The sequence below is a fragment of the Culex pipiens genome, chromosome 2 (genome assembly GCF_016801865.2).
Source record: "Culex pipiens pallens isolate TS chromosome 2, TS_CPP_V2, whole genome shotgun sequence".
In the NCBI taxonomy this organism is placed as follows: domain Eukaryota; kingdom Metazoa; phylum Arthropoda; class Insecta; order Diptera; family Culicidae; genus Culex; species Culex pipiens.
The window spans coordinates 37,490,393-37,504,932 of record NC_068938.1 but is presented as its reverse complement, the minus strand read 5'-3'; the positions used below and the strand labels follow the sequence as shown (position 1 = coordinate 37,504,932).

General features: G+C 36.8%; 2 protein-coding genes across 2 annotated transcripts in view; one reads left to right on the top strand and one right to left on the bottom strand.

Moving 5' to 3' along the window:
* LOC120412807 (CD63 antigen) overlaps positions 1 to 786 on the bottom strand; it is an 85,040-nt gene extending 84,254 nt beyond the window's left edge. Inside the window, exon 1 of the mRNA XM_039573408.2 lies at positions 137 to 786. The gene's annotated coding sequence lies outside the window, so the exon portion shown is untranslated. The remainder of the gene's footprint in view (positions 1 to 136) is intronic.
* Positions 787 to 5,794: 5,008 nt separating this feature from the next.
* On the top strand, positions 5,795 to 14,522 carry LOC120412842 (CD63 antigen). The gene is made up of 7 exons (XM_052706888.1): positions 5,795 to 6,186; positions 6,619 to 6,704; positions 6,772 to 6,960; positions 7,020 to 7,196; positions 9,572 to 9,630; positions 14,100 to 14,277; positions 14,349 to 14,522. The coding sequence occupies exons 2-7, from the start codon at positions 6,639 to 6,641 to the stop codon at positions 14,418 to 14,420; spliced, it is 741 nt and encodes a 246-aa protein (XP_052562848.1). The 5' UTR covers positions 5,795 to 6,186; positions 6,619 to 6,638; the 3' UTR covers positions 14,421 to 14,522.
* Positions 14,523 to 14,540: the final 18 nt, after the last annotated feature.

Here is a 14,540-nt window from a genome sequence, read left to right as displayed (position 1 = left end):
TATGTGGTTCCAACGGAGATAGCACTATTAAAAAAGTACACAAATTTAGTTTTTGTTATGTTAAAACTAGTTATAGAAGGGTATTGCTTCAATTTTGGAGAATGTTAAAAACACAACAACAAAATGATCCACTAACCTTTATTCCGCAGCGAACGTCTCAATCCGTCCGAATCCCAAAACACGCACGTGTGCGTGCGTCTGTTTGTGTATGTGGGGTGATTTACACACTTTAGCCGTGAAGCCAGACAACAACAAGTGATTATACGTCGAGGGAGAGAGATGCTGATGCAGTCGCGACTCCCGTTCCCAAAAACTGTGTAGAGTAATCCAACGAAGAGGGCGAGGAGGGAAAAATCCTGTTCGTTTCCGACGACGATGACGACGAATCTGTCTCGTCTGGACAACTCTGCTCACACTCTGTATTCCCTTTCACACACTAGAAGCCCAGACAAACAACACACTTGTGCACTTGGCCGTCGGAAAGAAGCAGCGGTTTTCGCACACAATAGACGGCCAATCGACGAACCGCGTGGACAATCACAATCACTATTGAGGATTAGCGGACACAGATCCTTTCTGGGGGCTCGTCCTGTGGGCTACTTCAACGCAGCATAGACAAAGGTATCAGATTGAACACACACACGCACACACTCGCGCGAACGCCGTACTTTCACCCTAGAAGACACACGCCGACGCAGGGAACACCAGCTCAAGCTCTTTCTCTTTGTCGGAAAAGGGAACGCTTGCACAACCGTACGCGACGAAGGTTCTTTGTAAACTAACTGACTGGTACTGTACTTCGTCGCGAAGTTACGGTTTGGGTTTGTGCTCTGTTGTTGCTCTGTTCTTGTTTTGGATCGTGTCGTGTTTGAAACTCTCTGTTATGTTGCTGCTTGGCTCGCTGGTTGAGCTGGGTTCCCCTGGTGATAGCAAGGGGGACGCTGCTCTTTGAGAGAGAAAGACTCTCTGGAAGGGTGGGAGAGAATCACCGTTCGTGGGGGTGGCGTTAGAATGACCTCTCGTGTAAAGTTTAGTTTGTTATCAAAACTTATTATAAAAATCCCTTAGAACTTATTTATTTTTTTTATAGGTTAGAGCGTCTATTTTCCGTTTCCCGGCAAAAAGCACTTAATTTCTAAAATCATTAATGAAATAAAAGTTAACTGCTTTAAAAAGTTTTTTATACACAAAAAAATCTTTTACACGATAAGAATGGCATAAACCAAGAAAAACTCAAAAATATCAACTCTTGCAATTTCGAAGAATGAAACAATGACTAGCGTCAAGGTTAAATTTCCCGGGAATTCTCGGGAAATCCTCATATTCATCGGATAATGACGGTCTAGTTGAAACAATTGACAAACTTTAAGCTTAAACCAAAAAAAGAATCGTTAGGCCGTTGCAAATATTTTTCAAAGTTTATGTCGCCCTCCCCTTCAAAATCGGTCCGAGAAATCAGGGGGCAAAAAAATATTTTTTCAAAAAACTTCAAAATTTTAAAGGAAATAGAAGTCTCACCAACTGAAAACAATCTAAAATGCATTTTCCAGCGACCAAATTCATGTTTAGCATGTCTGGGATCGATCACAAATATTTTCAATATTTGTGGAATTCCAATGTACATCACCGCAAAAAGTAATTTTTTCGGCGAAAAAAAAATCTTTTCAATACTTTGATATTTTGAAAACGAATGATTGCAAAACAAGTGGGCAGGTGTAAAATGCATTTTAAAACACTTTTTTCATTGTAATGTTAAGATTATGGCTTGTAATTTAAATTTCTATATTTTTTATTTTTTTGCCCCCCCCCCCCCTCGACCCCGACCAGAGTCGAGGGACATAAACTTCAAAAAATATTTACAACGGCCTTAATATAAAATATTTGAGTAGTTCTCTAAAAAAATATTTCGAGATTTTGGGTTGGGTATGGCGATTGTCCCAGATCCATACAAAAAAAGTTTTTTTCTGTATGGACAATTGTCCACGAGGGGGGGGGGGGGTGGTAACAGATTCCCAAAAAAGTGTCCACGTGTCTGATAGAAACTTACCGAAATTTGGTAATAAAGTTCATTATTGTTCATCGTACAACCGATATCTGGTAAAAATTGTACATTTTGACAGCTGGTTTAAAACCGATCTAAACGTTACCGATTTATCAGCTACCGAATTCGGTAAAAATTTAAGTGTGTTGAGATGGGATTATGTGATCAATTTGATGTCTTCGGCAAAGTTGTTGGTCATAATCACTAGCGTGTCCAGCTCTTTGAGGAAGGTGGGGCAATAATATGGACGTTTTGAAAAATACGTCATTTGTGGACACCCCCTGACCAAATTTAGATAAAATTTCTGAGGATTGTGGGGCAGTTGCCCCATGTTGCCCCACCCTGTGCACGCTAGTGGTCATAATTTAGACTATTCCGGAAAAAAGTAGTTAGCCTCTTCAGGCAATAACAAGTTTCTTCATTTCCCTTTTTCACCTAAAAGTATGATTCCCATGCCAATTTTTTGATATGCTATACTCCCGTTCTAAGCATAATTGTCCCATGTCATTTTTGGACAATTTTGACTTTTTAACATTTTCAAGTTTAGTTTATCGTATACTTTAAGAAAATCACATGATACATATCTGGTACTTTGTTCGGAAACGCATAGAAAACAACACCAAGTCTGTTTTTGCCATCGTCACACTTCTACGCATAATTGTCTCACCAAGTATTTTCTTACACGGAATCATCAGTTTTACGAAGCATTATGTCTTGCTTACAACGTTGCCAGATTATTTTATGGGAAATCTGTATTTTCTTAAAAATAAATCTGTATTTTATCTGTATCATGTCAAATTCGAAGCTATAGAAGATTTTTTAGACTTTTCACAACAGATTTAAGCTTTTTAATTATTATAAAGCATAATTCAGTTACTAAATTGTTGAAATTTTCGAATTAAAGCATTTTTTAAAAATCTGTATATACAGATTTTTGTGATTTTTGGTATCAAAAAATCTGTATAATACAGATTTATCTGTATATCTGGCATGGCTGCTTGCTTACCTCTTGTATAGCAAGATAATAACAAATAAGAGTGATAAACTGCTAACTGGGGCGATTGAGACACATAGGGTGATTAAAGACCCACGGGACAATTATGCGTAGAAACACAGAAATCGGTCGAAAAATTTCAATCGCGTTTTTCTCAGTTGTCCTTTTTTGAACATGAGACAACTATGCGTAGAACGGCAGTATACGGGACTCAAAAAGATAGTTCTATTCCATTCCCCCCATTGGAATTCTATGGAATGGGATAGAACCCAAAAAGATATCATTTGAGCCATAGTGAAGATGATGCAAAATCTGGTTCAAGAGATATGAACTTTTGGATTTTTTTTATGTCGAAAACACGATTATTTTTTTTTAAAGGGCGCCATTTTGGAGTTAATTATTTGATTCGAATGCTTTGTGAGGATGAATGTCAGAAAATAATCGTCCGATTTTCAAAAATTCAGAAAAAAAAATGTTGGAAAATTTTCATACATTTAAAAAAAAATCAGGGTGACTTTCCTTCATAAAGTATGGTAATGATAAATTGCCTTTTAAATTAAAAAATGCAATTTTACAATATTTCATCATCGCATTTTTTCCGCCATATTGGATTTCAAAATTCTAACTAACTTCAGAGAAGTTAAAAAAAGCTCAACAATCAAAAATAAGGTAACGACAATTTTTTTTCGATTATGCGAAGTGAAATTTTGCCAAGGCCTTCGGATAATCGAGTCTGAACTGTATTAAAATATTCAATAATTCAAAACATGTATTTTGGGGACACAACTTTTAGTGATATAAAGTTGAATAAGCAAATCGTTTTTTTTTTTTTCAGTTTATCTCTTTTCCGAAAAGTCCTAATCATAACCTACAACTTTGTCCAAGACATTAAATCAGGGGTGACCAAAGTATGGCTCGTGGGCCAAACGTGGCCCGCGAGGTTATTTTTTGTGGCCCGCAGACCCATTTTGAATGATCATGTGAAATGGCCCGTTGACCATTTGTAGTGAGTTATTATTTTTCAAAATTAAATTTTATTTAAAACTTTTTTATTCTATTTTTTTGCTAATATAAACTAATGAATTATCCTTATTTTGATCCCAATTTTACGACACAAATATTTTGTTCAAAAATTTTTTTGATTCGGGATTCAAGTTCATTACGGTTTGATAACGAATCTGATTGACAAAATATTGAAATTGCAGGAATAAGGCCGTTGCAAATATTTTACAAAGCCTTTTCAGTCCAACCCTCCCACACCCTTCAAAATCGGCTCGAAAAATAAGGGACAAACAATATTTAAAAAAAACTTCAAAATTTCAATGAAATTTTAAGAACAATTTTGAGCATGTTTGGGTTTATTCAAAACTTATTTGAATTATAGAATTTTCGATGAACAGTGGTATTGCAAAAAGTGTTTTTACGTTGAAATGCTTTTTTCGTCGAATCCTTCATTTTTGGAAAATAATTATTGGAAATCAACTGTGCTGGATGTATAATACATTTTCTTTTTTTTTATTGAAATGTGGATAATTTCATATTTTTATTTTTCTGCCTTCCCTCTATAATGGCTTGAGTGGAGGGACAAACACTTTTTTTAAATATTAGCATCGGCCTAATTGTGGGAAAATAATTTTCCACTAGTTACACTAAAGATAAAATTACGCCGTTACATAAGTTGTTCATATTTCATGTCACCAATTTCCAAATTAAAACCAACTTCAAAAATTCTATGAATTTCAACTCAATACAAATTTTTCAAATACCAAAAATAATAAAATCAACAAATATGATGGAAAACTGTAAATTTTTGATTGATATTTTTTTAATTAACGAAGATGTTCAAAAAATAACATAAATTTCAAAATACTTAATACTTTTTAAGTATATTTTAAATAAAAATAATGTAATTCAATTTTAAAATAAACTTTTTTGTGCGTTTGGCCCGCAAGCTCTTTTGAGCATAAAATTTGGCCCGGCATCCAAAAACTTTGATCACTATTTTATAATTTTACAATTATTCTATAATATTCTATATAATATTCTTCTTATTTTTTTTAATTTTCAGGAAAATGTTGCAAATATCGTAATTTCTGCAAAAATATCTGCTTATACGCAAAAAATAATCATCATCCCAAAACAAAACTTAAGTTGAACAAAACTAAAATGAACAAATTTGTTGATAAATGAAAAGAATTAGACCCAAATAGTTTGTATAGGGTAAGATTCATATCATGCAATTGATATTTTGATACAGTTCAAAAAAAATAAACAAGATCATGTCATCAGACATTTTGCACCCCTGACTTAAACTAAACTGAGGGTGGTTCCACCCAAGTTGATGTTCACCAAACGTCTTGAATACTTGTTAAGCACAGACCACGTGTTCTGAAAACGCATTGCATTTTACCGGCGTATCGACGGAGCGACGTAGTCTCAAAAGTGTACACTAAGCAACACACAAGTAATACTACCGAACTTCTCCCTCAAACACAGGTGTTTCGCCGGTCGATACTACACACAACCCAAGATACTGAACATATACTTATGAGCAGTGACTTCTATGTCGAACATTGTGTGGGAGAGAACGGCCAAAACTTGCATCGCAGTACCAGTCGCGGTTTATCAGTCCGTTCGAGCGGATCGTTTGTCGTTTTGTTGTTTTTAGGTAGGAAGCACACAACACCCTCTAGCATACACCTGCAACAAGACTACACGTTACGTTTTATCACCGGGAGAACAAGTAAATGCCGATCGTGAAAATTTTTGCATTACCTCATTTCCGTTCTAGAATGTTATGTGTGTGTGTATTTTAGTTCGCAGGATTGTGTCTAATTCACGAGTAGTTGCGATTTGCCCGCATTGATGTAAAATATACCAAGTGTGATAAGGGAATAATTACACAGCAAGTATCAGTCACTGCGCTGAAGTTGATAGTTTGATGTTTTTCAAACAGTCTGCAAGCTCATCATAATACATTCAGATGTTGGCGAAGTGTTCAAAGAGTTGAATTCAGTTCAAGGTCCTCCTTAACGCCACATCGTAAGCAAATTGTACCAATTTTCTTCTCTCTGGAGCATATCTGTTGGCACTCTTGCAGCAAGTTACGAAACGTGGCTCGGAGAACTGATTCGGCATAAAACGTGAACCGGTTAAGTATCGAAAAAAAACCGCGACGTACGCGAACGTGTGACCTCGTGGACCTTGTCTGGGCAGGTTGCACAGATTGTGTGCTGTAGCTAAAGAAGCTGGCCATTCATTCACCCTGAAACTATATACTTTCGATTAACACTATGCACGTAATCTTGTGATGAAAGTTGAACTGGAAAAATCCCCTGTCGTGTGTCGTCAGTGAACAAACAAATCTGAAATGACCCAAACGCGTTGAAAGTGCTAGAGTCTAGATTCACTGATAAGATAACATCATTACGATCCCGTATCGGACAAAGCAGAAAAGCAGGCACAACACAAGCTCTGAGTGATAAACGTGAAAATAGCACACACTTTGTTCTAGTGTACACAAATTTTAGTGACCTGCGCATGACTTTACATTGGACGTTGCTAATTGGCTTTACTTCCACAGGCCTTCACTAAACCGTCAAGATGTCGCTCAGTACAAGTGCTAATTTCATCAAGTATCTCCTATTTCTGTTCAACTTCTTATTCGTGGTAAGTGTTGCACACCAATCAATCAATGTACCTTGAGAAATCACACACAAACATATCCTCACCGTAGATCACCGGCATCACGATTATGGCCGTTGGACTGACCGTCCAAGGAGCGTACCACAACTTCCGGGAAATCCTGGACCCCCAGTTCTTCAGCGTACCCACGTTCCTGGTGGTGATCGGTAGCTTCATCTTTGTGATCGCATTCTTCGGATGCTGTGGAGCGTACAAGGAGAACTACTGCATGACGTTGACCGTAAGCCATTGAGATCAAGCTACAAACCAGCGAAACTAACCCACAAAGCGATTTTGCAGTTCTCGATCCTGCTGATTCTGATCTTCATTCTGGAACTGGCGGCCGGTATCAGTGGCTATGTTCTGCGAAACGAAACCTACAATCTGCTAACGTCTACGATGCAAAGTTCAATGAAGCAGTACGGCGGAGCCACCAACAAGGAGGTTACGATCATTTGGGATGAGATCCAGGTTGATGTGAGTATCGTTGGTTTTCCTGCATTATATTTGAAATGACACTAAATTTTCTAGTTGTTGCATAAATTCAGGGTGACCACTCAAATCTCATTTTCAAATTCCCTACTTTTTCCCGACTTTTCCATAACCTCAAATAATAGGCATTTCTTACTTTCTCTTATGATTTAAAAAACTTCGTTTCACCTGGCAAAGAAAAAGTTGGTTACAAAAAATTAAGGACAGCATTTTTTTTCACACATGATTAATATTATTATTCTTTCGATGCATTTCAAAATATCCATGATGTTTTTACCAAGTATCCTTTAAAATTGTGTAAATGTTGATGTTAATTTTTTTAGTCAATGCCCATTCCTAGTTGTCAGTATTTCAATGTTTTTTTTTAAATCGAAAATCAAGTTTGATAGCACTTCATATTTTACCACTAATTTTATACGAATTTTTCTAGACAAAAATTCTTTAAAAATATTTGTAATAACTCCAACCATTTTAATTTCTAATTTAATCAAGTCAATGCAAATTTCAATTCAATTTGTCCCGTCTTTCAAAAAAACATGTAAAAAACTTTTGCAAGCAATAGGACCAATACGCACCTCCCAAGAAAAGGGGTTAAGAATTGGCTTTACGAACAGCAGAACAAAGGAGAGGGAATGATTTCTTGGGGCTTTTCTTCACCCTCTCTGGATTGCTTTCGCTGCCGCTGCTGACCAGCTGAAATTTTTCTTGACCGGTTCCTTCCGAAGTGCGTATACTATACAGCTATATAGAATAAATTGTATAACGTATGAAAAAATGAAAACAGTAGATACATTCATTAATGTAGTGTCCATAGCTGAGGGTCAAAAACTTGAATTAAAATTTTAAATATTTTCAAAGCGCGAAAAAGTTTTATATTTTTTTCATTGTGTACGAAAAACGTTTGGATTTTATTCGATATTTCAGTTTTCCGATTGTTAAAAATCAAGCTTAATCTATAATTAATTACAGTCATCCCACATATTCAGAACACCCACAAATTCGGAACACTTTTATGGTAATTTGTCAATAGGATGCTAAATTCAACATTTCTGCCGACCCTACTATTTTTAGGGCCTTTATTTAGACATTCTCTTACTATTTCACTAGTAAAAGTAGTAATATTTGAAAAAAAAACTTCATTTCAAGACTATTTTATCCAGAGCTTACTGCCTCCAAAATGCCTGTTCCATGATTACGGGATGTTATTGTGCCTCCCACAATTCGTGCTTGCCATTTCATTAGGGCACATAACTTTTTTAGGCAAGAGTGTGTCCCTTTCACACCTTACGTAAATTGTCATTTGAGTGAAAGGGATACACTATTGTTTACAAAAGTTATGTGCCCTTTTGAAATGTTAGGCTCCAATTGTGGAACACCTGAATTGTACACACAAAGAAAAAATACTCTCAATTTAAAAAGATCGTTCGTTAGATTAAAAGTTCGCGTTGGTGAATATTCGTAGAAAGTTCAATTTTTTTAATTTAAAAGTTGAAAAGTTTTTGATACTACCATGCATTTATGGAACAAAATCGTTGTATCGGTAAAAGTGTTTTACTTTTAATTGGAAAAGAAACCTTTTATGGCTAGAATAAACAACATTTAATAAAACAGTGTTAATTTCAGAAAAAATGTGCTTTATTTTATATTTATTTTTTAAAAGTTTTAAACAGTAAGTTAAAAAAAACATGTTATTGTATTTAACGCTTCTGGCTAACATCTGAGTCCAAGCTGTACCGATTATTACGGTACGTCAACGGTAACTTCCGAAGACCCCAAGCTGGACGGTTCCGGATGGACGTTTCGACGCGCGACAGCAAAGTAGCGAACAGGATGGTCCATTGCCGGCCTTCATCAGGACACGTTTGGAGAAGTTGGCTGTTGATTCGGGGAGGGTGGTCGACGTTTCCCGGCTGAGAAGTGAAGTGCCTGAACAGGGAGTTCTAGAACCTGGAAGCGCATCCGGAACATGGGGTTGATGAGGCCCTCGGAACGGAATTTGATTTCGAGCACTTCATCCTCCTTCCACAATGACACAGATTTTTCATGCTCGCTGTCCCCAGCTGAAGCTGCGCCATCGCGATGTGAGCGTTTGTGGGCGGGAAGTTGCTAAAAGAGATGAAAAGTAAGGGAAGTTGGCTAGCCACTGCACACATACTCAATACTCACCGGTGTTGTGAACCGCCGACATCGAGTGCAACATCCGCGCTGACCACCTCCGATTATGCCGCTTCTTGCCGTCCTCCTCTTTGTCGGATCCTTTCTCGTACTTGTCCAAAAATCGGATGTTATTCTTCTTCAACGCAATCTCCTTGTTCACGCAACGCGTTGGCAGCGCCATCTCCTCGATGATCTCGTCCCAGTCCTCGCGGGAATCGACCTTCAACCACCAATCCCGGGTCACCACCACCGAATACAACAGGTTCGAATCCACATTCCTACCTAGGAGCTCCCATCCTACAAAAACAAACAAAATCAATCACAAAACACCCAAGCTTCCTTCTAACCCATTCCGGTCGTGAAACAGCTGCAGGTCCTGCAGGAAGCTGCAGCCATGGCCTTTTCAAACCCTCGACCTCGTCCCGCACAAGCACCACCCTCCTTCGCCGGCGTTTCGCTGCTGCTGTTTGGCTTACGAAGGTGTCCGCACCCGAGTCCTGGCTGCTGCCGCGGTCGGCTTTGATTCGCGTTCTGGACTCACCAGGCACCACCGGACCCACCAAAATGTTTGTTTACATTTGGAACTTAGGCGTACACGGTTGCACGAGAACGTGAAAATGAAAGAAATTATACAGTCGTATTAAAAGTAAAGACTTTTAAATCAGTTAGTAAGGAGATTTTCAAAAACTGTAGCAGTAAAAGTTTTCATTTTTAAAACAAGAAAAAAACTTTCCCTTCAGCAAATTTTGGCAACTTTTTAATTCAAAAGTAAGTTACTTTTGTCATTACAGTAATATTTTTTTGTGTGTACTGATATTTTCACACAAAAAAAGTTACCAGACCATTAATAAAACATTACAAAGCACGAGTTTTATTGGTTTCAGTGTGTAAAAAATATGTACTCCTGGAGAGAAATAAAAGCTTGTTTACATCGTAAGAAAAAAGTGTTCCGAATTTGTGGATTTCAAGGGTCAATGTTTTTCTCTAAAAACCTAATATGAAATTTAAAAATGATTTTTAGAACATTGGTCTTTTCCAGAAAACATGCAGACTCTCATTTGAAGCAATGTGGCAACCGGGCGTTTCGCATCTGGCGCAACTCTCGCACGTAAACAAAAAGACCCAGCCTTTTGAAGTTATGCAAAAAATCACCCTTTTTTGTAGATAGAAAAATCTTTTTCTTAGCATAACTTTTTAAATACTTTACTGAACAGAATAAATTTTAATAGGGTCTTATGGGACCCCAAAACGAATCGAATAAGGCTGACCCAGCCAAAATCGGTTCGACCAGTTCTGAGAAAATCGTGTGGAAAAAAAAATCATGTCTACACACATACATTTGCACAGACATTTGCTCAGAATTTGATTCTGAGTCGATATGTATACGTGAAGGTATATCTAGAAGGTATATTTAAGAAGTTCAATTTTCGAGTGTTTTTATAGCCTTGTCTCAGTGAAGTGAGGAAGGCAAAAATTTGTGATTTTTATATAACGTTTTGTCACTAAAACTTGATTTGCAAAAAACACTATTTTTATGATTGATATTATTCCAGGTCAACTTAGTACACTTTTGGACTCGACCTATAGATAGTTAACAGAAATCCCAAGTTTGGTGCTGATTTTACCATCCCTCTATTTTTGACACCGCCCTCTGTTTTGACGATTTTATAAAAAATATTTTTTTCTTTCAATCATAACGTTGCATCTATTTGAGCAAAAGACTTTCTACAGGTTGCATTTTATAGAAAATTGTCCAAGGAATTCGATAAAAATAAAATTTTAACCCTTAAATGCCCACTAATATTATATTTTAACGTTTTAAGTATTAAAATTCAGTTTTGACCAATTCCTTATATTTTTATTTGTTTTTTTTTATCACCATCGTGTTTCCCGGACAATTTTACATAATAATCAATGTAGAACTCAAACTAAAATGAACTTTTGGCGAGATACAGCGATTTTACTGAAAAAAGTTTGATTTTGCGCAGCACTCGGAAGTACATGGTGTACTTTTCAACAAAAAGGGATGAATCCCGCATAGTTCGGTTTTTATATGTGAGAAACTTATTTCGGATTTGAATTCATATGACAGAGTGCAGCGCAAAATCAAACTTATGTTTTAGGGGACATCCAATGCCAACTTTTCAGAAATTTCCAGGTTGTGCAAAAAATCTTTGACCGAGTTATGAATTTTTGAATCAATACTGATTTAAAAAAAAAATCGAAATATTGGTCGCAAAGATGTTTTAACTTCATTTTTCGATGCAATTTGCAATCAAAAAGCACTTCAGTGAAATTTTGATAAAGTGCACCGTTTTCAAGTTATAGCCATGTTTAGGTAACTTTTTTGAAAATAGTAGCAGTTATTAATTTATTTAAATTAGTGAAAAAAATATTTTTGAAGAGCTGAGAAAATTCTCTATTTTTTTCCTTTTTTGAACTTTGTTGATACGACCCTTAGTTGCTGAGATATTGCCATGCAAAGGTTTAAAAACAGTAAAATTGATTTTTTTTTAAGTCTCACCCAAAAAACCTGTAACATTCTCCAGAATGTCAACTGTATCAGTGGTTGCTTAGTGAAACAATGATCATGTGTAACAATGGTTTACTATGATTTATGCTAAATACCACATCTCTTCCTTGTTTAAAATTAATTTGAAATAATTTACATACCTACTTGGACATTTTTTTTTTTTATCCTCTTTTACATATCATTCATAATCAGTTAAACAACATTGTCTCAAAATTACCAATTGCGTTGCTTGAGTAAACATTTGTAATCTATGTTTTCCTATGCTTGATCCCGTTTCTTTCTTCTTTCCTTCTAAAATAAATAATATTTTGAAATACTCTTTTTTTTTTTTGCTATAAAATGCTGAACACAATAAGGAACCATAGATTAGTATGTTTTATCGATCATTTCAATCTTACTGCCTTTTTACATCAATATTTTCCTTTCCGTATTTGAAAAACTTCATTTAAACTCAATTTTGATCTGTATACACCATATTTTTAATCGAGTTCCATCGACGTCTAATTTATTAACGACTCAACATGACCAATCGACGGATCGATCTGGCACGGTTAACATGGAGTTCCCCCGATTTCCTTTGTCAGATCGCAGTCTCGACAAATTAGATTGAACGACAGGGTCGTTCCAATCCCGACGGACCGGAGTCCTATCGTAACTTTGGCAGACCTGAGTCTCACCAATAAGGTCGAACGACAGGATCGTTCCGACACGGTAGACCGGAGTCCTACCGATTTCCTTTGCCAGCCCGGAGACTCGACAAAATAGACCAAACGAACGGATTCGTTTCGATCCCGACAGACCGGAGTCTTGCCGATTCCTTGCCAGGCCGGAGCCTCGACAAAATAGACTGAACGAACGGATTCGTTCCAGTCCCGACAGACCGGAGTCTCATCGATTTTCTTGTCAGACTGGAGTCTCGACAATTGAGGTCAAACAAACTGATCGTTTCAACCCCGGTAGACCGGAGTCTCGCCGTTTCATGAAATCAATACCTCTTGTTTTTAAGTATAAATTGAAGCACCTCTTTTCATTTCAATTTCAGCAGGTTACAGCAAATGGTACTTTCAAACACCATGTCTTCCAACACCATCAAAAGTTTCTTGTAAAATTTCTTTTTATGATCTTGTAAAACACTGCAAATTTTCACTATTTTCCAAGAAATTTTCTGTTTTTCATCCTCGTCGCCAATGTAACATTCTCCAGAATGTCAACTGTATCAGTGGTTGCTTAGTGAAACAATGATCATGTGTAACAATGGTTTACTATGATTTATGCTAAATACCACAAAACCCACCATTTTGTAACGTCGATATTGCGCAATTCCCACTAATGGCCTATCTACAATCACTTTACTTAGAAAATTGTACTTAGCGTAGGAATTTGAATCCATGCAAAGGAATCTGATCTTCCACAATGATAAAGTAAGCAAATTGGTGACTTGACGTATGGTTTGGAAAATTTCAAAACCTACGGCAAGTTGACGTTTCTATATCAAAGGTAAACAAACAACTGTATAGCATCGTATAACAGCCCAGCAAATTTGCTAAGTTGATTGTAGATGACGACAGTAAGTTACGTACTATTTCTAAGCAATTTATCTGTTCTACGCAACTTAACTATTCTAAGTAAAGTGATTGTAGATAGGCCATAACTTGGACTTCGCACTAAATTATTGCTATCGATCGCACTATTGCGACTTGTCAAACTGCCTTGGGAAAATTTAAATTTCCTAAAAAATGATCAAAGTGCTTTCAGCTGTCAATCGCAATTTTAAAGTGCGAATGTCCAGTTTGGTGGAAACTGCGACTGGCAGTGTAAACAAACAACTACTGGTTGCCTAGTTTTTCGAATTCTTGTTGTCAAAAGTGCGACAAAAAACTGCGGGCAAAATCCAAGTTACAGTGCAAGGGTCAATATCTCATCAACGAATGGTCCGATTTACAATGTTAAAACACAGAGTAATTACCTACTCTGTGGTTAAAATATGAAACATTCGTGAAATTTTCCGATTTTTTTGAAAACGATATTTTCATGTTTTTAAATCAAGACTAAAAAGGGTTAAAAATTCAATATTATGGTAAGGTCTGTAAATATTACACAATATTCAAGTGGCTATTTTAACAATTTTTACGTTCCTTAAATGTAAATTGCTGTTTTTGAGCGTGAAAATCACTAAACCCACTCATTATCATCCCCAGTTCGACTGCTGCGGCTGCGGCGTCCAGCTCGCCCGGCGCCATCGGAATGGTCACCTGCCCGGACATGCCGGACAAGAAAACGCTGCGCCAAACCGGCTGCATCACCTCGTTCGGCGCGTTCATCAAATCGCACGCCGTCAGCCTAGGAGCGGCCGGAATCGTGCTGGCCGTGATACAGGTTGGGAGTGGGATTGCATTATTTGAGTGGTATTTGAGGATGGTTAATTTGATTTTTTTTCCTTTTTTCAGTTCTTTGGAATCTTCTTCGCTTGCTATCTGGCAAAACAGATCAAGATGCAGAGTGGACACACAGGATTTTAAGAACTTCTTGAGTGTGACTTTAAAAAATAATGTTTTATGTGAAAAGTTTAAAATATTGTGACATGAAATAAAAACATCCTTTGTAGCTACATATTAACAAGATCCGGTAATTTTTTATAT